General features: G+C 42.8%; 2 protein-coding genes across 2 annotated transcripts; both read left to right on the top strand.

Moving 5' to 3' along the window:
* Positions 1-1,529: 1,529 nt before the first annotated feature.
* Positions 1,530-6,150, top strand: LOC123112446 (calcineurin subunit B). Its single transcript, XM_044533427.1, has 6 exons — positions 1,530-1,784; positions 1,879-2,003; positions 2,790-2,886; positions 3,024-3,133; positions 5,436-5,510; positions 5,767-6,150. The coding sequence occupies exons 1-6, from the start codon at positions 1,715-1,717 to the stop codon at positions 5,815-5,817; spliced, it is 528 nt and encodes a 175-aa protein (XP_044389362.1). The 5' UTR covers positions 1,530-1,714; the 3' UTR covers positions 5,818-6,150.
* Positions 6,151-7,589: 1,439 nt separating this feature from the next.
* Positions 7,590-11,780, top strand: LOC123116421 (cinnamoyl-CoA reductase 1). Its single transcript, XM_044537380.1, has 6 exons — positions 7,590-7,819; positions 7,916-8,085; positions 10,005-10,190; positions 10,531-10,696; positions 11,059-11,248; positions 11,342-11,780. Exons 1-6 carry the CDS (start codon positions 7,696-7,698, stop codon positions 11,532-11,534), a joined length of 1,029 nt encoding a protein of 342 aa, XP_044393315.1. The 5' UTR covers positions 7,590-7,695; the 3' UTR covers positions 11,535-11,780.
* The last annotated feature ends 10,421 nt before the right edge of the window (positions 11,781-22,201 follow it).

The following is a 22,201-nucleotide window of genomic DNA, read 5'->3' as shown; positions in this document are numbered from 1 at the left end:
CTGCAACGCTCCTGTTGTTCGCAACGGTACCGCTACGACTGAGGTGGGTGAACCAACTAATGAAACCAGGCGGCAAAGAATGGGACGTGGCACTAATCCACCAACTGTTCCACACCTATGATGCCGAAGAGATCTGTAAGATTAGAGTCCCTATCCAGGTAGCGGAATACTGTGTTGCTTGGCATGAAGAGAAATCTGGTGTTTTTACCGTCAGAAGTGCATACAAGCTGGGTGCAAGACTCAAACAATAGAGCAGTGATTTAGCTTCCAGCTTGACAAATGATGCGGAAAATAGAAGTATATGGGATCTCATATGGAAAGCAAAGATACCAGAGAAGGTGAGAATTTTCGCGTGGCGAGTGGCTACCAAAACACTCCCCACCAAGGAAAACAAATGGAAACGAACACTCGGGTTGGATAGCACCTGTAGTATCTGTGGGAGGGAGCCGGAGGATGAATTCCATGCAACAGTTAACTGCACAAAGGCCCGGGCTCTTCGTGCGAAAATGAGAACACACTGGGATTTACCGGAGGATGAGGAGTTCCGTTTCACTGGTATTGACTGGCTCTAGAAGCTGTTGGGCAAATGCGATGCAGAATCAAGAAGGAAAGTCGTACTACTACTATGGCGTGCATGGTGGTTGCACGAGGATTGTATCCATGCAGAGGGCAAGGCCATGATTTGTCAATCAGTGAGTTTCTTGACTAAATATGCAGTAGAAACAAGAGCTGATGGAACTGAGCTCACTGAATATGAGGTGAATGATAACCTGGTCGGCCACCAGGAAGCTAGCTTAGTTGAGCTACGACGCGCGGAAATCAAAAATGGAAAGAAGCCCCGAGAGCAGTATGTGGGAAGCATCCGTAAGATCATTGATTGTAATGGGACACATGCGAACCAAAGTGAAATAAGTTCATCAGTGCCAACACATACAGAGAGAAGCAAGTGGGAACCGCCAGCAGAAGGCTTTTGGAAATTAAACACTGACGCATCTTTCCTGCCCAATACGAGAGATTCTACGGCAGGTTTTATTGCCAGAACAAGCGACGGTGTGGTTGTCTTGGCAGGTGGCCAACGCCTGCAAGCTTGTGAGGACCCGGAGGAAGCTGAATTTGCTGTTGTTGCACACGGACTTGCAGTGTTAAGAAGTACTACAGAGGTCCAGTGTGTGTGTGGAGTCGGACTGTGCATCAATTGTCACATTGCTGAATAACAGAGCGAGCAACCGATCGGCCCGATTCGCCCAAGTAGCGGACATCTGGCACTTAGAGAATGTGTTCAAAGAAGTGTCTTTCAGAGATGTGAGAAGATCCAGCAACAAAATGGCGCATGAGCTTGCGGCTCAAGCAAGGAAACAGGGAGACTATCTTATAATAGGAGACGCTCCACTTTCTTTAAGAAGTATCCTCATGGAGGATTGTAATAGCTCTCCCAATGTTATCCGAATGTAGCTGGGTTGGTCCTCAAATATTTTTTTAAAAAATCCAGATTCTCCAAAATGCACTGAAAGCCTGCCTGACGAACGTTCGCAAATGCATGTCCTGTGGCGAACATTCGCATATGTCCATCTGGCATCCGTAGAGAAAAAACCGACCCGAAATTTCGCAATCCCCTTCCTTCCTTCCTTCCTCCCACTCCTGGACTGACGCAGCGAGGGGGAGAGGTGAGGGCGAGTCGTCGTCGGAGCAGATCGACCGGGGAGGCTTCCCGGCGATGGGGAACGCGTCGTCGATGCTGACGCAGTACGACATCGAGGAGGTGCAGGAGCACTGCAGCTACCTATGTATGTCACCGATCCCCATCGACATCCCCTTCGATTTGGTGGTGATTTGATCGATTCCTGAGTTTCTTTTGCCCCCAAATCGAACGAATCCAAGTCTCGCAGCAGGAGATCGTGTCGCTGTACGAGCGATTCTGCCAGCTCGACCGCAGTGCCAAGGGCTTCGTCGCCGAGGACGAGTTCCTCTCCATCCCAGAGTACTCCACCAACCCGCTCTCCCAGGTCCCCCCCCCCCCCCCCCCCTCCTCCTCTCGTCGGCGAATTTTCTTCTCCGGCTTGCTTTTTCCCTTTCGTGTGCGTGCAGACGAAGCAGATCCATCTTGTTTTTATGTGCTGTCCTTGGCATTACACACACTACTTTCCTAATTATATTGTACTAGTATACAATTCTGTCTACAGAGATGTATTAGTACTGATTTGAACAACACTTGGAATTCCTTAGCAAGTAAGTATAATGGGGGGAAAACTAATTAGATTTCGACACTCCATCAAGGAGCTAGGTGTATCTGAAAATTTTATGCCAATTGCCTCACAGAATCTGTATGCAATCGATTGGAATAGCAAATTTTACCATGGTTTAACACATGTGGAACCTGAATATCTCTATGAAAGGAAGCATCTTCCACATCCGGTTGGAAAAGGCTCTAGCTATCTTTGATTGGATACCAATGGAATCATATTTTTCAGTAAACAACAAAGACTTATCAAAGTTCAAAGACTGGTGTAATATGCTTTTGCTAAATAAAACTTATCATAGACTACAAAAATTTCCTTATAGATCATTTCTACTGACGATTTGTAATCCGCTTTTCTTCCACAGTAAGACTCAGTGTATTTGATTTGTACATATAATGTAGTTTTTCCAGCAAAACACAACCTCCCTTGCAAATAACATAGTCTGTTGACTCTCTTTACTCAGTCTGATTGTTTTTGCTATATTTAGGAGATTCAGCAGTGTCAACTATAGACGCGAGACTGATTTTGAGCATCCATTTATTCTATTTGCAGAGGTTGCTACGTATGGTTGATGGATTGAACTTCAAGGAATTTGTTTCTTTTCTCTCTACCTTCAGCGCAAGGGCCAGCCTTCAGCAAAAGATTGAGTGTAATGCTCGTCATGTTTCTTTTCCTCCTTTTTGCTGTCTATCTTGAAAGGAGTATATGTTGGCTTGGGTCTCTCTGATCCTTATGATGACTAATTTGCTTGTCCGGTGTTGATTTGGTCTGTGTTTCATTGAGCAGTTATATTTAAGGTGTATGACATTGATGGCAAGGGGAAAGTAAGCTTCAAGGACCTGGTAGAGGTTTTACGGGACCTAACGGGCTCGTCCATGTCAGAGCAACAAAGAGAGGTTCTCATTTGATTCAATCATGTATTTCATTGCATAGTACATTCACTTGCAAGTACACTTACTAAATTGACAAGAACAAATGTGACTGTTCCCTTGTTTCCTCTTCAAATAATGAGTATCCTGCCATCATAAACACATCAAGTGTGCATAGCTTGTTTCCAAAATGAAGGGGGCCCTGACACTAAATTGATAGGGAGGGAGGGAGTAGGTTTCTTCATAGCAGCAAATGCTTAGAGTAGCTTCCTTCGCAGTGCAAATTCGTAAGTTGGTAGTACACAGTTGAAGAGAGCCCTTTACCATTAGTTAAAAAATATAGTTTGTGTGGAACCCATCCTTATATATCTAAAAGCTCAACAATATCCAGATTTTATGATATTTGTACATCCACGGCCGTCTCCAGGAATTCGGGCCCTGGTGCAAAAAGCAAAATGAGGCCCAAAAAATTTGAAATATTCATATCAGATATTAATAACAACAACAACAAAGCCTTTAGTCCCAAACAAGTTGGGGTAGGCTAGAGGTGAAACCCATAAGATCTCGCGACCAACTCATGGTTCTGGCACATGGATAGCAAGCTTCCACACACCCCTGTCCATGGCTAGTTCTTTGGTGATACACCAGTCCTTCAGATCTCTCTTTACAGACTCCTCCCATGTCAAGTTCGGTCTATTCTGACCTCTCTTGACATTATCAGCACGCTTTAGCCGTCCGCCATGCACTGGAGCTTCTGGAGGCCTGCGCTGAATATGCCCAAACCATCTCAGACGATGTTGGACAAGCTTCTCTTCAATCGGCGGTACCCCAACTCTATCTCGTATATCATCATTTCGGACTCGGTCCTTCCTCGTGTGGCCACACATCCATCTCAACATGCGCATCTCCGCCACACCTAACTGTTGAACATGTCGCCTTTTAGTCGGACAACACTCAGAGCCATATGACATTGCAGGTTGAATCGCCGTCCTATAGATTTGCCTTTTAGCTTTTGTGGCACTCTCTTGTCACAGAGAATGCCAGAAGCTTGGCGCCACTTCATCCATCCGGCTTTGATTCGATGGTTCACATCTTCATCAATATCCCCATCCTTCTGCAGCATTGACCCCAAATATCCAAAGGTATACTTCTGAGGCACCACCTGCCCATCAAGGCTAACCTCCTCCTCCTAGTGCCTAGTAGTACTGAAACAGCACCTCTGTTTTAGTTCTACCAAGTCTAAAACCTTTCGATTCCAAGGTTCATACGTAGTGTACTGAACTCTACTCCAAACTTTAATTCAAAGGCTCATCTCTCTTCTGTAACATTCTGGCCGGTATATATATGAAGAAGTTTCTACCCATTCACTTTCACAAGCACATTCGAGGCACTTGTAGCACTATACCAATCCATGTATGATTGCACAACCAAAACGGTGATATCCTTGATGGTAAACCTGCTAGCAATTGAATTTACTAATTATATATGTACAGGATGTAATGCTTTTTACCATCTCAACGTTATGAAAGATTCAACACGCATCGTCTTCTTGTTGCTCTAATTAACTAGGCTTGGGATTAATTAGATCATTGATACTTGGGGGTTACCTGCTCCAGGCTGAAATTCACGGCAACAAACTGTGAACAACGGCCACGCACACCATGGAGAGGCCAACTCCTGTCCCTAATTCTGCTCTCCCTGCCACCTCCTCTGAATCCTCTTGGGCTGCTCGCTTGGCGTGACAAGTGTAGCAGGGGTCTGTCAAAGGCAGGGTGGAGCAATACACGGTGTGGAAGCTTGTAGCGAGGAAGTGTTCGTCGTGGTGAGAGAGTTCCGGCGATATCCGATGGCTTGTAGCGAGGAAGTGTTCGTCGTGGTGAGAGAGTTCTGGCGATATCCGATGGCTTGTAGCGGCAGATCAGGGCACATGAAACCCTAGCGGCGGCGGCATTGCAAATACTGTGGAGCTGGGCCGTGCGGTGAGGCTGGGACCAGAAACGAAACCAGGGCTTCTTGGTTTTTCTTTTCGATCGGACGAATGGCGACTTGCGATCAGCGGTGCTCTGTTTTTTTCTCTGGCCAGGGCCCCCGTGTTTCTTTGGGGGCCCTGTGCGATCGCTCACGTCGCATGCCCCCATCGACGGGCCTCTGTACATCCACAAGACTTAGCCTGAAATCGGTGTTGTCTCTGCATATTTGTAGGGAATAGTTTCAGTATTGCTTCTTTTTAACATGTCAGTATTGCTTTGCATATTGCATAATGTTTTGTTCAAGCTTATGTACATCAGCACAATCTCAAAGTAACACGATTCAAATTGATGCCTTTCAGCAAGTACTAACAAAGGTGTTGGAAGAAGCTGGGTACACACGGGATTCCACTCTATCATTAGAAGATTTTGTGACGGTACAAAGCTAAACATTGCTCACCTTTCTTATCATAGCTGTAATCCTGTGGCAGATTCATCTGAACTGTAAAAAAAACATAGCTTTTGCGGTTAGATTCATCTGAATTGAAAAAGGCATGGCTTTTGTTGTTGTAGTAAAGTACTCATATATAAACTGTATTTACAGTTCTACCCCATTTCTTGATTGTATATTGCTCTTGCTCTGTACTGCTGGTGGTGAAGCGAAACTAAACTACTTTTGTGACGTGGTTTCAGATCATCGACCACCCTGGCCTGAAGATGGAGGTGGAAGTGCCCATCGACTAGTGAAGGGGAATGCAGATTTCAGCAGATGAGGATGCTGCAAGCTCTCTGTCAGCTGAAATAAGTGTCCACAGCCAATAGAGCGCGCGACAGAATAGAATTGGGGCTCACTGTTTTGAGTTCTTGTGCACCTGTCCACATACATGCCCGGATGCAGTGCCAGTTTATTCATTTTTTTCTCTGTTTTTAGGGGATTAATTAATGCAGTGTCAATGTAGAGGATCTTGTTACAGTTTCGAGACTTTGAAAACGTTCCAAACTTGAAATTGTTCATGGGATTGCAGGTGAACTAGGTATTTGTAACTTGGTGAAAATTCATATCTAAAATTTTAAAAACTGTGAGAAAATTGTGCATGACATCACACAGCATGTGGAATTTGGAATATCGAAAAAGAGATTGCATGACTCATCCACATAATCTACTAGTGACTCGTCAGCCAAATTGGCTTATTTATCCCTGTGCGATGGTCTCAAACCGCTACACCTAGAGGCCATATGCTGCTCATGAGCATCCGTATGTTGAAGTGATGACCACATACAGATCAACACCGTAACCTTGAAGATAACATGCAAAATTTCAGGTACAGATGATCTGTTCAAAATGCAATCACCTTGCAATCACCCTCACAGTTCTATATAGCCCAAAGAAATGAACAAACTACCACATGGAGGTGTCCCTTCAGTTTTGAGCGAATAACACCCAACCAGTAGACATTTTTTTTGATATACTCATTGGTTGAGGCAAATTATATGCAACACGAATCTTGCGCGAAAACAAAGTTGTAAACGGGCAAGACAGAAAAATGATGAATTGCTTCCTGGTGATCACGAAAGCAACATTTTTAACTAGCCTACCAGTTTCATTTTGTTTTCAACGGGGAATGACAATCTTAACGGGAACCTTGGTTTTCCGTATGTGCTGTTTATGTAAAATAGGTCCAATATTAACGAGGTTTGCATACATAGACTCTACAGTAAAAACACCACTGATATTCAACCTTCATCACCTTGCAAAGAAAAGAAGAAGATATTCAGCCTCCATCAAAATACATCTGATGCCTATGTAAGATTAATTGACATCAACCTACGAACTAAATAGGGCCACGCCACCGCTCCTAATTCCTAAACGTGCATTTCAGTTACTAGCAAAGCAGAAAAGAGCCGAGAAAAACATCGAATTTTGCAGCACCAATTTTTTTTTCAGCGTTGAGTTTAGCCTGTCTTCATTCTCTAAGTTTTAGCAGATCGGTTCGGCTTTGGATCCAACGTCCACTCCCAACATTCAATCGAGCAGCGCACGAAGGTTCGTTCTATGAGATTTGATCCCGAACGATTCCTCGTCATGTGTTTGTTGTTGGATGGCATTGAAAATCGTGTCTGAACGATTCCTCCTGATGTACTCTACTAGCACCGCCCTGACCTGCCGCCCTTCCGTCAGACCTGTCTGTGATTGAAGGCATTGTTAATTAACCGGTCTTTGGCTAGAGCATGGTCAGTCTCTGCATCTTGCAGTCCAATTCGTACTCCATCGCGATTACTTATAATTTGTAGCACCAATAATTGCGATTGCTTTACTTAATTCACAGCTTGGTTTAATCCATGGCGATCTCGATGAGCGTGCTTGCTCTTGCACGTGGAGGAGGGGGGCCATCCCTGTCAGCGGGCTGGGTGGAGCGAGCTTGTGAAGTGCATAGATGCTTCTACCTACCGCAACCTTTTTCTTTTCTTTTTGAGGAATCTACCGCAACCATAAAGCAATGAGGAATCTCGAACTGCACTCCCCCCGTCTCCCCTCTTCCATCTCCTGTTGACTTGACCTTGTGTGAACCTTGTGTGCGGTGCATCTTGCTCTTCATCCACATATCAACAGGGCCACCGGAGATGGCGCCGTCGCCGCCACTGCCGCGCGTGTGCGTGACCGGCGGCGGCGGGTACATCGCCTCGTGGCTCGTCAAGCTGCTCCTCTCCCGCGGCCACGCCGTCAACGCCACCGTCCGCGACCCACGTACGTAGCCACTGACTGTGCTGGCATGCATGCATGACACGGCTGCGCGCTCACCTCCTGCTTCTTGCTCGTCTTCTCCACGCTTTTCCCTTCCAGGTGATCCGAAGAACGCGTGCCTCGAGCTGCTGGATGGGGCCCCGGAGAACCTGCGGGTGTTCAAGGCCGACATGCTCGACTACGGCGCCGTGACGCCCGCGCTCGCCGGCTGCGAGGGCGTCTTCCATATCGCCACTCCGGTGCCTGAGCAGGAGATGGTTGACCCCGAGGCAAGTGTAGTTTACAGCTCTCTCGAGCTAGCTTGCCATTGTAGGACGCGAACTTGGTGCTCTCGGGTACCCACGCATCCTATATGCGAAAAAAATTTAGTAATCCAAAAAAGTTTAAAAAAATTTCAAATCTTTTTTGGAATCAAACATGATCAGGTATTGTACTCGTATAAAAAGTTTGGACAAGAAATGATTCATATTGACTTCACGGCAAAAAAGACAAGTTTATGACGATAATATATGTGTGTATAGTACTTGTATATAGCGTTTTTTGCCGAATCTTCGACCCAGGATGCAACGAAAGTCATACTCTGACTAATCTTTTTTACGACTACAATACTTGGTCATGTGTAATACCAAAAAAGATTTAGAATTTTTTGAACTTTTTTTGAATTACTAATTTATTTTTTCATATAGGGTGCGCTGGTACCTAGGTTCTTCATATTTTCCAGTAGGAGTATTCCTAGTCCTACTTTTATCACTCACTGTGAGTAATGTGGGAGAGGTAGTTCTGGACTTCTAGCTTCCCCTTCCAAAGAGGACTTTCTTATGCACATCATGTGTAATACCAAAAAAGAAATGCATTGGACGAGTTAATGCTTCTTTTTTTTTGGGGGGGGGGGGTGTTAATGTCCAGTTATGAGATCTACAAGTAAGTTAATTTTTTTCCAGTTTTGCTAGAACTCATCTAGATGAGATCTAATTTGGTCTCATTCACCTTTTATAGCCATTGAATGTGATGCTATAAGATACGTGTGTGCTGACGTAGGTTGTATCTGTTCTTGTTTTCAAAGTGAATGAGACCAAATTATATCTCATCAGATGAGTTCTAGATACTCTTTTTTTTTTTCAAAAAGGAGGAGTACCCCCAGCCCCTGCATCACATGATGCCATGAACCGATCGAGCATACAAGTTCCAAATAAGTTACAGGATGAAATGTCACAAGCGGTAAAAATAGGACAATATGTCTACACACATATTCTATTATTGGATCGCCATTCAAACCGGCTGTACGTAGCTCATGCTAAGTTTGACTAATTTTATAGGTACTACCACTGTTCCAAAATACCCCTAGTTGAGGTTCTGGATTTGTCCCAAGCCAAATGTGTTTAAGTTTGATCAATTCCACGGAGAAAATGATCTAGATTTGGGCTTAGTGGGCCTTCATTCTTGATCACTTCTTCCAGCATTCTTTTGTCACTTCTACTTAGGCTTTGCTACGATCCGGACCTAAGTTTCTGGTCCACAACAGCATAGGAATGTTTATGGTAGTGGTATATGATAGTTGCCTCAAAAAAAATGTTAGTTAGCTAAATATAGTAAATTTACATCAAATTATGTTACAATTTTTTCCTAACACTAATTGAATGTAATGGATTTTTATGCCCAGAAAATGAGTTTGAAATGACTATTGCATAAAGCCTGACCATGTCCTATTTTTGTTGTCCAACGTTTTTTATAGTAGTTGAAATTAAAGTTCAAAGGTTTTAGTGGTAAGATGGAAGTGGAACTTTGCATGGTATGGTAGAAATTGCATTACAAGTAGTCTTTATATATAGTTAAAGGAGATATTTGGATTGAAAAATTAATGAAGTGGGTAAATGGAAATGAACTTTGTTATTTGGTGGCATGTAGTGAATTGGTGTTATTCAGTACAACCGAGAGAAATTTCTTAAAAAAATCATGTGCATGAGTTTGTTTACCCGCAAAAAAACAACAAGTTTGTTTGTTCTTCTTTTTTCACTAAGAAGCTACCTTTCTTATTTTGCCGGAAAACTTCTGATCTATTCATCTTCAATCATGGTTGTATAGCAAATAACAAAAATAATAAAAATTACATCCAAATCCGTAAACAATCTAGCGACGATTACAAGTACTAAAGCGAGCAGATTACTCATAAACTTGCTCAACTGTGCAGAAAGAGATGATGGATCCTACTGTCAAGGGAACCATGAATGTACTCAAGGCCTGCTCAGCTATGAACGTTGAGAAACTAGTTCTGGTTTCTTCCGCCGCCAGTATTTGCTTCAATCCCGATTGGCCCGAAGATAAAGTCAAAGATGAAAGTTGTTGGTCAGACAAAGAGTACTGCAAGGAGAATAAGGTGAGGACTCGGAATTGGTGATCTATAATACATCCACCACCAAGTTTTCAAAGAGATTAAAATCTATTACTCCCTCCATTCCCTAATATATGATCTTTTAGCTATTTCAAAATATTGACTACATACATACTAAAATGGATGAACATACATATAAAAACGTGTCTAGATACATACGAATAAAAAAAAAGCTAAAAGTCTTATATTAGGGAACGGAGGGGAGTATAAAAGAAAGGGACATCTTCTTAACCATTGCACTGGCTAGTGAGATCTAATTGAAGATGAGACGATTGCTGAGAGGTAGCGCTAACTCGACAACATGCGCACTGGTTTGTGTTGGCAGAGCTGGTATTCTCTTGCGAAGACCGAAGCTGAAGAGATAGCCCTGGAATACGGGGAGAAGAACGGATTGCATGTTATCACATTTTGCCCTGGTCTGGTCTTCGGCCCTCTGTTGCAGCATGTGGTGCTCAACACTAGCAGCAAGGTCCTCCTCTACATGATAAGAGGTTTCAGTCCTAATTCAAGTGCAATATGCAACATTTCTTTCTTGCTTTCTGTAACTCTGTTGTACTCCCTCCGTCCGGAAATACTTGTCGGAAAAAATGAATGTATCTAGACATATTTTAGTTTTAGATACATCCATTTTTATGCATTTCTGCGACAAGTATTTTTGGACGGAGGGAGTACTTGGCATTTATCACTAGGATAACAATATTTTTGGAAGTGCATGGTAGATTCAGTACTACTGAAACAAAAGCTAGCGATTTGTCTTAATTTTAATTTGCCGTTGTGTAACTTCCGAACATACAACCATAGCAGCCCAACAAAGTTCAACAAACTGAGCATATGATTTACTGTTTGGATGCAGGAGGCCCTGATACGATGAACAATAAGTTCTGGCCCATAGTAGACGTTCGCGACGTAGCCGACGCGTTGCTCCTGTTGTACAACAAGGCGGGGCGACATGAGAGGTACATATGCTCGTTAGACCAAATGGACTTGAAGGAATTGCTGGAGATAATGAAGAGCATGTACCCAAGCTACAGTTATGCAGACAAGTAAGAGCCATTGTATCATATCAACGTCATGCCATAGCTTGCCTTAGAGTCGGTTTACAAAGGATTTTAACCACCATTTTTTGGTGTTTGCAGGATGGTCGACGTGGATTACAAGGGTGCACTGACTTCGGATAAATTGAAGAATTTGGGGTGGAAACCAAGGAAATTAGAGGATACACTCGCAGACAGCGTTGAGTCGTATGAAAAGGCAGGGCTTCTTCATGTTTCAGATGGCGAACCCTGCCGGCTTCCCTTCTTCTACCGCATACCACCTTTGGTGGAATGAGCCAGCACCATTTAGTCATTGGTTTTTTTTTCTTGAGACATCACTGAATGTGTTTTGGAAAAATAAGGAGGGGACAGGTTCCATGGTCTACCCGGGATGGGTGCATGCAGATGCAACTTGTGTCCCTGTTCGATTTCTAAGCTGGACAATTGAGGCTATGTTTTTCTTTTGAATTGAGGCTATGTTTGAGGACGGAGGTTTAACCTCCTTTTCGAAACAAAGAAAAAAAACATATCCACCATGATATCAAACATAGTCTGGATGTACTATTTTGTTTGTAGGAAAATTAGTCTGGAACTGTGTTCGATGTTCGTTAGTTGAAACGGATGCACTTGGGCGTGATCGTTCGACCGAAACAATCAGAACACAACAGTTGGCAAAACACGTTTATCGAAAAACACGCTCCCCTCTTTCTCCCCACCCTATTATTGGGTGCTCTCCACCTTGCTCGACTCATCTTCCAACTCTGCCTTATGTCTCCGCATGTTGTAGTCCACCGCCAAACGCGGAAAAGGCGAGGTATTGACACCTCAGTGAGGTCATTCCTCTAGGGTGTTGGTCGCCATTGTTTAGGTCAGTGGCGGAGCTAGCTCAAGTTTAGAGCCCGGGCAAGATTGACGTGCAAACATGTTAATAAGGTTTTGCCCAAGCAAACTCTTCACTAATCTAATTTTCTCTACTACAGTTCCATGGACATGCAGCATGGGAGCCCGGGCAGCTGCCCCAGCTCGCCGGGTGCTGGCTCCGCCACTGGTTTAGGTAACCCCCCTCCCTCCTTCTCATGCGCACTTTCATTCCTCCTTTCGATCGAACGGTGCTGAGCTCTATTAAAGAACTTCCTACTTGATCTAAGAAAACTCACGCGGAACAATTTAAATAAATAAAAATACTCATCAAAATGGCATCTGGCGATATGCAATGCAAGTAGTGGTGATGCCAGTCACAAGTATAAATACATTTACAAAGTTAATATTCTAGGCTAACTATCTACCAAGATGGTGTTGTAGAAGCACGAGACGATGGAGCATTCAAACCACATCCAATACAAATATGACCGAAGATTTCGGTGTTCATGAGTTGGTTTGGCTGGAACACATGATATTGGTGGTGACTTGGTTTGCCAAGCTACCAGGTTTTCTGGCAAAATCACTATAATGATGGAAGAGGAGGAACAACAAAACAGAGGTTTAGGATCCACTTATGTCTGATACTAGTAGACCGGAGATATGCAAATGTACGGGACGCGGCGTTTTGGCTATTGGGTGCATATGCACCCAAGGTGAACAGGAAATTCGTTTAAATTAGTAAAAAATTCAAAAAAAATCCGCATTTTCTATGATGCTAGATGCTCATGTGTGTGAAGTCCGTGTCAAATTTTGTGGAGTTTGGACATTTCAGTAGCTCTTAGCAAAAAAGACCAATTTTGGGGCTTTAAGAAAGTTTACTATTCACGTACTGTTTAATTTGAGTTTTGTCCAATTTTTTATTTTTTGCCATGAGCTCCTCAAATGTCCGAACAAGCTGAAATTTGGCACGAACATCACGTATTGGAGCATCTTCGATCTAATTTTTTTTCAAATTTTTTTGAACTTTTTAAGTATTTTTTGAATTTACTGTTCACCGGATGCAGATGAGCCTAGGCACCGAACTGAATATCTGGATGTGTGTGCTTTATTCGTTGGAACTAGATCGGAAGTGCGCCTTGGCGCACCGGTGCCTAGCTCAACACAGTGACCCAACGTCTAAACTTCAATACAACAAAAGCATTATGTACAACCAAAGGATATTACAGTAATTGGTCAAGCTAACTGAGTTTTGTACAGACCACAAACATTAAAGTTATAATGAGAGTAATGCAGCTACTGCCCAGGATAACCGAGTTTAGCATAGAGCATACAGATAAAAGGATATACCAAAAGCAAGGTATTATTCCCAAGATAACTGACCTACAATTTTACTTCAAAGCATACAAGCAAAAATGTACCCAAAGCAAGGCATAGTGCTTGCTCAGGACAACTAATTTGAACTCGATTGCATCAAGTTCAGTACAAAGCATAAATACATAAGTTCTATAAATATAGCCAAGTAGTTTATATCGGCAAGCTTAAGTATTGCAACAAATGTTGTAGCTGCTCATAAACATAATGAGATAATAGACAATTGAGAACGAAGAGCTGCAAACATCGATAAGTAGGCCATTGTCTTTGTTAATCAAAGAACATCTACGATAGCTTATAGCTGACCATTACTAAGAACTACTACTTCCTCCTTCCCAGTGAAAAGGGTATTTTGTGAGGCGAAGCTAATGCAGATAGTAGTGGCCAATACTTGACAGGCTTCATCTTGCTAATGATAATATGGAAGATCTACACAAACAATAATATAATTAGCTAATGAACCCAGGCACTATGCAAGCTATACAGAATTCAAATTTCATATTGAGATTGAACACAAATTAATACCATTGTGCCTATAGAGTGAAGTGCAGAAGATGGCACTTCACAATTGAAAGATCCAAATGAATATCGCAATAGAAAGAAGAATGCGCTTGCAAAAAACAACAATGTAGGTGAGAGCAACATATCAGTCCTTACATCCACTGGTAGCATTAGAGATGCATATGAAAATGTAAACACTGTTAACATTGCAAGTTTCAAAAAGAATGCATAAGAAATATGTTCATCGGTAGCATTAGAGATGCATAAGAAATATGTAAACACTGTTAACATTGCAAGTTTGAAAAGAATGCAACAAACAGATTCATAATGACTTCAACTGTTATAGCGAAAATAAATAGTAATGGAAGGAGACTTGGAAAGAGAAAATAGAAGTGCAGAGCTTAACATGAATTCGTACATGGAAATTTTAACATCAAAGTAATTAGTTGACTTAAAGCAACATAGGTCCACCTACACCGCCTGGCACTGCTAATTCTGGATATGCAAAGGAGCAAACAGAAAGTCAGGAGCATGTTAATGAAGGAAATATGCCCTAGAGGCAATAATAAAGTTATTATTTATTTCCTCATATCATGATAAATGTTTTTATTCATGTTAGAATTGTATTAACCGGAAACATGATACACGTGTGAATACATAGACAAACATAAAATCACTAGTATGCCTCTACTTGACTAGCTCATTAATCAAAGATGGTTATGTTTCCTAACCATAGACATGTGTTGTCATTTGATTAATGGGATCACATCATTAGGAGAATGATGTGATTGACATGACCCATTCCGTTAGCCTAGCACTTGATCGTTTAGTATGTTACTATTGCTTTCTTCATGACTTATACAAAGTTCCTGCAACTATGAGATTGTGCAACTCACGTTTACCGGAAGAACACTTTGTGTGCTACCAAACGTCACAACGTAACTGGGTGATTATAAAGGTGCTCTACAGGTGTTTCCGAAGGTACATGTTGGGTAGGCATAATTCGAGATTAGGTTTTGTCACTCCGATTGTCGGAGAGGTATCTCTGGGCCCTCTCTGTAATACTCATCACCTAAGCCTTGCAAGCATTGTAACTAATGAGTTAGTTATAAGATGATGTGTTACAGAACGAGTAAAGAGACTTGCCGGTAATGAGATTGAACTAGGTATTGGATACCGATGATCAAATCTCGGGCAAGTAACATACCGATGACAAAGGGAACAACGTATGTTGTTATGCGGTTTGACCGATAAAGATCTTCGTAGAATATGTAGGAACCAATATGGGCATCCAGGTTCCGCTATTGGTTATTGACCGAGAATAGTTCTAGGTCATGTCTACATAGTTCTCGAACCCGCAGGGTCCGCACGCTTAACGTTACGATGACAGTTTTATTATGAGTTTACAAGTTTTGATGTACCGAAGTTTGTTCGGAGTCCCGGATGTGATCACGGACATGACGAGGAGTCTCGAAATGGTCGAGACATAAAGATTGATATATTGGACGACTATATTCGGACACCGGAAGTGTTCCGGGTGATTTCGGAGAAAACCGGAGTGTCGGAGGGTTACCGGAACCCCCCGAAGAGTTAATGGGCCACATGGGCCTGGGTGGGAAGAGAGAGGGGCGGCCAGGAAGGGCCGCGCGCCCCCTCTCCCTCTGGTCCGAATTGGACTAGGAGGGGGGGGGGGGCGGCGCCCCCCTCTTTCCTTCCCCTCCTCCCCCCTTCCTTCCCCTCCTAGTAGGAGTAGGAAAGGAGGAGTCCTACTCCTACTAGGAGGAGGACTCCTCCTCCTGGCGCGCCCAACAAGGGCCGGCCGGCCTCCCGCCTCCCTCCTTTATATACGGGGGCAGGGGGCACCCCATAGACACACAAGTTGATCTACGGATCGTTCCTTAGCCGTGTGCGGTGCCCCCCTCCACCATATTCCACCTCGGTCATATCGTCGCAGAGTTTAGGTGAAGCCCTGCGCCAGTAGAACATCATCATCGTCACCACGCCGTCGTGCTGACGGAACTCATCCCCGAAGCTTTGCTGGATCGGAGCCCGGGGATCGTCATCGAGCTGAACGTGTGCTGAACTCGGAGGTGCCGTACGTTCGGTGCTTGGATCGGTCGGATCATGAAGACGTACGACTACATCAATCGCGTTGTCATAACGCTTCCGCTTATGGTCTACGAGGGTACGTGGACGGACACTCTCCCCTCTCGTTGCTATGCATCACCATGATCTTGCGTGTGCGTAGGAATATTTTTGAAATTACTACGTTCCCCAACAGTGGTATCAGAGCCAGGTTTTATGCGTTGATGTTATATGCACGAGTAGAACACAAGTGAGTTGTGGGCGATACAAGTCATACTGCTTACCAGCATGTCATACTTTGGTTCGGCGGTATTGTGAGATGAAGCGGCCCGGACCGACATTACGCGTACGCTTACGCGAGACTGGTTTCACCGTTGCGAGCATTCGTGCTTAAAGGTGGCTGGCGGGTGTCTGTCTCTCTCACTTTAGCTGAATCGAGTGTGGCTACGCCCGGTCCTTGCGAAGGTTAAAACAGCACCAACTTGACAAACTATCGTTGTGGTTTTTATGCGTAGGTAAGAACGGTTCTTGCTAAAAGCCCGTAACAGACACGTAAAATTTGCAACAACAAAGTAGAGGACGTCTAACCTGTTTTTGCAGGGCATGTTGTGATGTGATATGGTCAAGACGTGATGCTATATTTTATTGTATGAGATAATTATGTTTTGTAACCGAAGGTTATCGGCAACTGGCAGGAGCCATATGGTTGTCGCTTTATTGTATGAAATGCAAACACCCTGTAATTGCTTTACTTTATCACTAAGTGGTAGCGATAGTCATAGAAGCAATAGTTGGCGAGATGACAACGATGCTACGATGAAGATCAAGGTGTCGCGCCGGTGACGATGGTGATCATGATGATGCTTCGGAGATGGAGATCACAAGCACAAGATGATGATGGCCATATCATATCACTTATATTGATTGCATGTGATGTTTATCCTTTATGCATCTTATCTTGCTTTGATTGACGGTAGCATTTTAAGATGATCTCTCACTAAAATTATCAAGAAGTGTTCTCCCTGAGTATGCACCGTTGCCAAAGTTCGTCGTGCCCAGACACCACGTGATGATCGGGTGTGATAAGCTCTACGTCCATCTACAACGGGTGCAAGCCAGTTTTGCACACGCAGAATACTCAGGTTAAACTTGACGAGCCTAGCATATGCAGATATGGCCTCGGAACACGGAAACCGAAAGGTCGAGCATGAATCATATAGTAGATATGATCAACATAGTGATGTTCACCATTGAAAACTACTCCATCTCACGTGATGATCGGTTATAGTTTAGTTGATTTGGATCACGTGATCACTTAGATGACTAGAGAGATGTCTGTCTAAGTGGGAGTTCTTAAGTAATATGATTAATTGAACTTAAATTTATCATGAACTTAGTACCTAATAGTATTTTGCTTGTCTATGTTTGTTTGTAGATAGATGGCTCGTGCTGTTGTTCCGTTGAATTTTAATGCGTTCCTTGAGAAAGCAAAGTTGAAAGATGATGGTAGCAATTATACGGACTGGGTCCGTAACCTGAGGATTATCCTCATTGCTGCACAGAAAAGTTACGTCCTGGAAGCACCGCTGGGTGCCAGGCCTGCTGCTGATGCAACTGACGACGTTAAGAACGTCCGGCAGAGCAAAGCTGATGACTACTCTATAGTTCAGTGTGCCATGCTTTACGGCTTAGAACCGGGTCTTCAACGACGTTTTGAACGTCATGGAGCATATGAGATGTTCCAGGAGTTGAAGTTAATATTTCAAGCAAATGCCCGGATTGAGAGATATGAAGTCTCCAATAAGTTCTACAGCTGCAAGATGGAGGAGAATAGTTCTGTCAGTGAACATATACTCAAAATATCTGGGTATAATAATCACTTGATTCAACTGGGAGTTAATCTTCCGGATGATAGCGTCATTGACAGAATTCTCCAATCACTGCCACCAAGCTACAAGAGCTTTGTGATGAACTATAATATGCAAGGGATGAACAAGACTATTCCCAAGCTCTTCGCAATGCTAAAAGCTATGGAGGTAGAAATCAAGAAGGAGCATCAAGTATTGATGGTCAACAAGACCACTAGTTTCAAGAAAAAGGGCAAAGGGAAGAAGAAGGGGAACTTCAAGAAGAACAGCAGTTGCTGCTCAAGAGAAGAAACCCAAGTCTGAACCTAAGCCTGAAACTGAGTGCTTCTACTGCAAGCAGACTGGTCACTGGAAGCGGAACTGCCCCAAGTATTTGGCGGATAAGAAGGATGGCAAAGTGAACAAAGGTATATGTGATATACATGTTATTGATGTGTACCTAACTAGAGCTCGTAGTAGCACCTGGGTATTTGATACTGGTTTTGTTGCTAATATTTGCAACTCGAAACAGGGACTACCGAATAAGCGAGCACTGGCCAAGGACGAGGTGACGATGCGCGTGGGAAACGGTTCCAAAGTAGATGTGATCGCGGTCGGCACGCTACCTCTACATCTACCTTCGGGATTAGTTTTAGACCTGAGTAATTGTTATTTGGTGCCAGCGTTGAGCATGAACATTATATCTGGTTCTTGTTTGATGTGAGACGGTTATTCATTTAAATAAGAGAATAATGGTTGTTCTATTTATATGAGTAATATCTTTTATGGTCATGCACCCTTGAAGAGTGGTCTATTTTTATTAAATCTCGATAGTAGTGATACACATATTCATAGTGTTGAAACCAAAAGATGCAGAGTTAATAATGATAGTGCAACTTATTTGTGGCACTGCCGTTTGGGTCATATCGGTGTAAAGCGCATGAAGAAACTCCATACTGATGAACTTTTGGAATCACTTGATTATGAATCACTTGGTACTTGCGAACCGTGCCTTATGGGCAAGATGACTAAAACGCCGTTCTCCGAAACTATGAAGCGAGCAACTGATTTGTTGGAAATCATACATACTGATGTTTGTGGCCCAATGAATGTTGAGGCTCGCGGCGAGTATCGTTATTTTCTCACCTTCACAGATGATTTGAGCAGATATGTGTATATCTACTTGATGAAACACAAGTCTGAAACATTTGAAAAGTTCAAAGAATTTCAGAGTGAAGTGGAAAATCATCGTAACAAGAAAATAAAGTTTCTACGATCTGATCGTGGAGGAGAATATTTGAGTTATGAGTTTGGCCTACACTTGAAACAATGTGGAATAGTTTCGCAACTCACGTCACCTGGAACACCACAACAAAATGGTGTGTCCGAACGTCGTAATCGTACTTTACTTGATATGGTGCGATCTATGATGTCTCTTACTGATTTACCGCTATCATTTTGGGGTTATGCTTTAGAGACAGCCGCATTCACGTTAAATAGGGCACCATCAAAATTCGTTGAAACGACGCCTTATGAACTGTGGTTTGGCAAGAAACCAAATTTGTCGTTTCTTAAAGTTTGGGGCTGCGATGCTTATGTGAAGAAAGTTCAACCAGATAAGCTCGAACCTAAATCGGAGAAATGTGTCTTCATAGGATACCCAAAAGAGACTATTGGGTACACCTTTTATCACAGATCCGAAGGCAAGACATTCGTTGCCAAGAATGGATCCTTTCTAGAGAAGGAGTTTCTCTCGAAAGAAGTGAGTGGGAGGAAAGTAGAACTTGATGAGATAATTGTATCTACTCCCTTATTGGAAAGTAGTTCATCACGAGAACCAGTTCCTGTGACAACTACACCAATTAGTGAGGAAGCTAATGATAAAGATCATGAAACTTCAGATCCAGTTTCTACTGAACCTCGTAGGTCTACCAGAGTAAGATCCGCACCAGAGTGATACGGTAATCCTATTCTGGAAGTCATGTTACTTGACCATGATGAACCTACGAACTATGAGGAAGCGATGATGAGCCCGGATTCCGCAAAATGGCTAGAAGCCATGAAATCTGAGATGGGGTCCATGTATGAAAACAAAGTATGGACTTTGGTTGACTTGCCCGATGATCGGCAAGCCATTGAGAATAAATGGATCTTTAAGAAGAAGACTGACGCTGATGGTAATATAACTGTCTATAAAGCTCGACTTGTTGCAAAAGGTTTTCGACAAGTTCAAGGGGTTGACTACGATGAGACTTTCTCACTCGTAGCGATGCTTAAGTCCGTCCGAATCATGTTAGCTATTGCTGCATTTCATGATTATGAAATTTGGCAAATGGATGTCAAGACTGCATTCTTGAATGGATTTCTAGAAGAAGAGTTGTATATGATGCAGCCGGAAGGTTTTGTTGATCCAAAAGGTGCTGACAAAGTGTGCAAGCTCCAGCGTTCCATTTATGGACTGGTGCAAGCATCTCGGAGTTGGAATAAATGCTTTGATAGTGTGATCAAAGCATATGGTTTTATACAGACTTTTGGAGAAGCCTGTATTTACAAGAAAGTGAGTGGGAGCTCTGTAGCATTTCTAATTTTATATGTAGATGACATATTATTAATTGGAAATGATATAGAATTTCTGGATAGCATAAAAGGATACTTGAATAAAAGTTTTTCAATGAAAGACCTCGGTGAAGCTGCTTACATATTGGGCATCAAGATCTATAGAGATAGATCAAGATGCTTAATAGGATTTTCACAAAGCACATACCTTGACAAAATTTTGAAAAAGTTCAAAATGGATCAGGCAAAGAAAGGATTCTTGCCTGTGCTACAAGGTGTGAAGTTGAGTCAAACTCAATGCCCGACCACAGCAGAAGATAGAGAAAAAATGAAAAATGTTCCCTATGCTTCAGCCATAGGCTCTATCATGTATGCAATGCTGTGTACTAGACCTGACGTATGCTTAGCAATAAGCTTGGCAGGAAGGTACCAAAGTAATCCAGGAGTGGATCACTGGACAGCGGTCAAGAACATCCTGAAATACCTGAAAAGGACTAAGGATATGTTTCTCGTATATGGAGGTGACAAAGAGCTAGTCGTAAACGGTTACGTCGATGAAAGCTTTGACACTGATCCGGACGATTTTAAATCGCAAACCGGATACATGTTTTTATTAAACGGTGGAGCTGTAAGTTGGTCCAGTTCTAAACAAAGCATCGTAGCGGGATCTACATGTGAAGCGGAGTACATAGCTGCTTCGGAAGCAGCAAATGAAGGAGTCTGGATGAAGGAGTTCATTTCTGATCTAGGTGTCATACCTAGTGCATCGGGACCAATGAAGATCTTCTGTGACAATACTGGTGCAATTGCCTTGGCAAAGGAATCCAGATTTCACAAGAGGACCAAGCACATCAAGAGACGCTTCAATTCCATTCGGGACCAAGTCCAAGTGGGAGACATAGAGATTTGCAAGATACATACGGATCTGAATGTTGCAGACCCTTGACTAAGCCTCTCTCACGAGCAAAACATGATCAGCACCAAGACTCCATGGGTGTTAGAATCATTACTATGTAATCTAGATTATTGACTCTAGTGCAAGTGGGAGACTGAAGGAAATATGCCCTAGAGGCAATAATAAAGTTATTATTTATTTCCTCATATCATGATAAATGTTTATTATTCATGCTAGAATTGTATTAACCGGAAACATGATACACGTGTGAATACATAGACAAACATAAAGTCACTAGTATGCCTCTACTTGACTAGCTCATTAATCAAAGATGGTTATGTTTCCTAACCATACACATGTGTTGTCATTTGATTAATGGGATCACATCATTAGGAGAATGATGTGATTGACATGACCCATTCCGTTAGCCTAGCACTTGATCGTTTAGTATGTTACTATTGCTTTCTTCATGACTTATACAAAGTTCCTGCAACTATGAGATTGTGCAACTCACGTTTACCGGAAGAACACTTTGTGTGCTACCAAACGTCACAACGTAACTGGGTGATTATAAAGGTGCTCTACAGGTGTTTCCGAAGGTACATGTTGGGTTGGCATAATTCGAGATTAGGTTTTGTCACTCCGATTGTCGGAGAGGTATCTCTGGGCCCTCTCGGTAATACTCATCACCTAAGCCTTGCAAGCATTGTAACTAATGAGTTAGTTATAAGATGATGTGTTACAGAACGAGTAAAAAGACTTGCCGGTAACGAGATTGAACTAGGTATTGGATACCGACGATCAAATCTCGGGCAAGTAACATACCGATGACAAAGGGAACAACGT

The sequence above is a fragment of the Triticum aestivum genome, chromosome 5B (genome assembly GCF_018294505.1).
Source record: "Triticum aestivum cultivar Chinese Spring chromosome 5B, IWGSC CS RefSeq v2.1, whole genome shotgun sequence".
Lineage (NCBI taxonomy): Eukaryota > Viridiplantae > Streptophyta > Magnoliopsida > Poales > Poaceae > Triticum > Triticum aestivum.
This window is presented reverse-complemented; position numbering and strand designations above follow the sequence as displayed.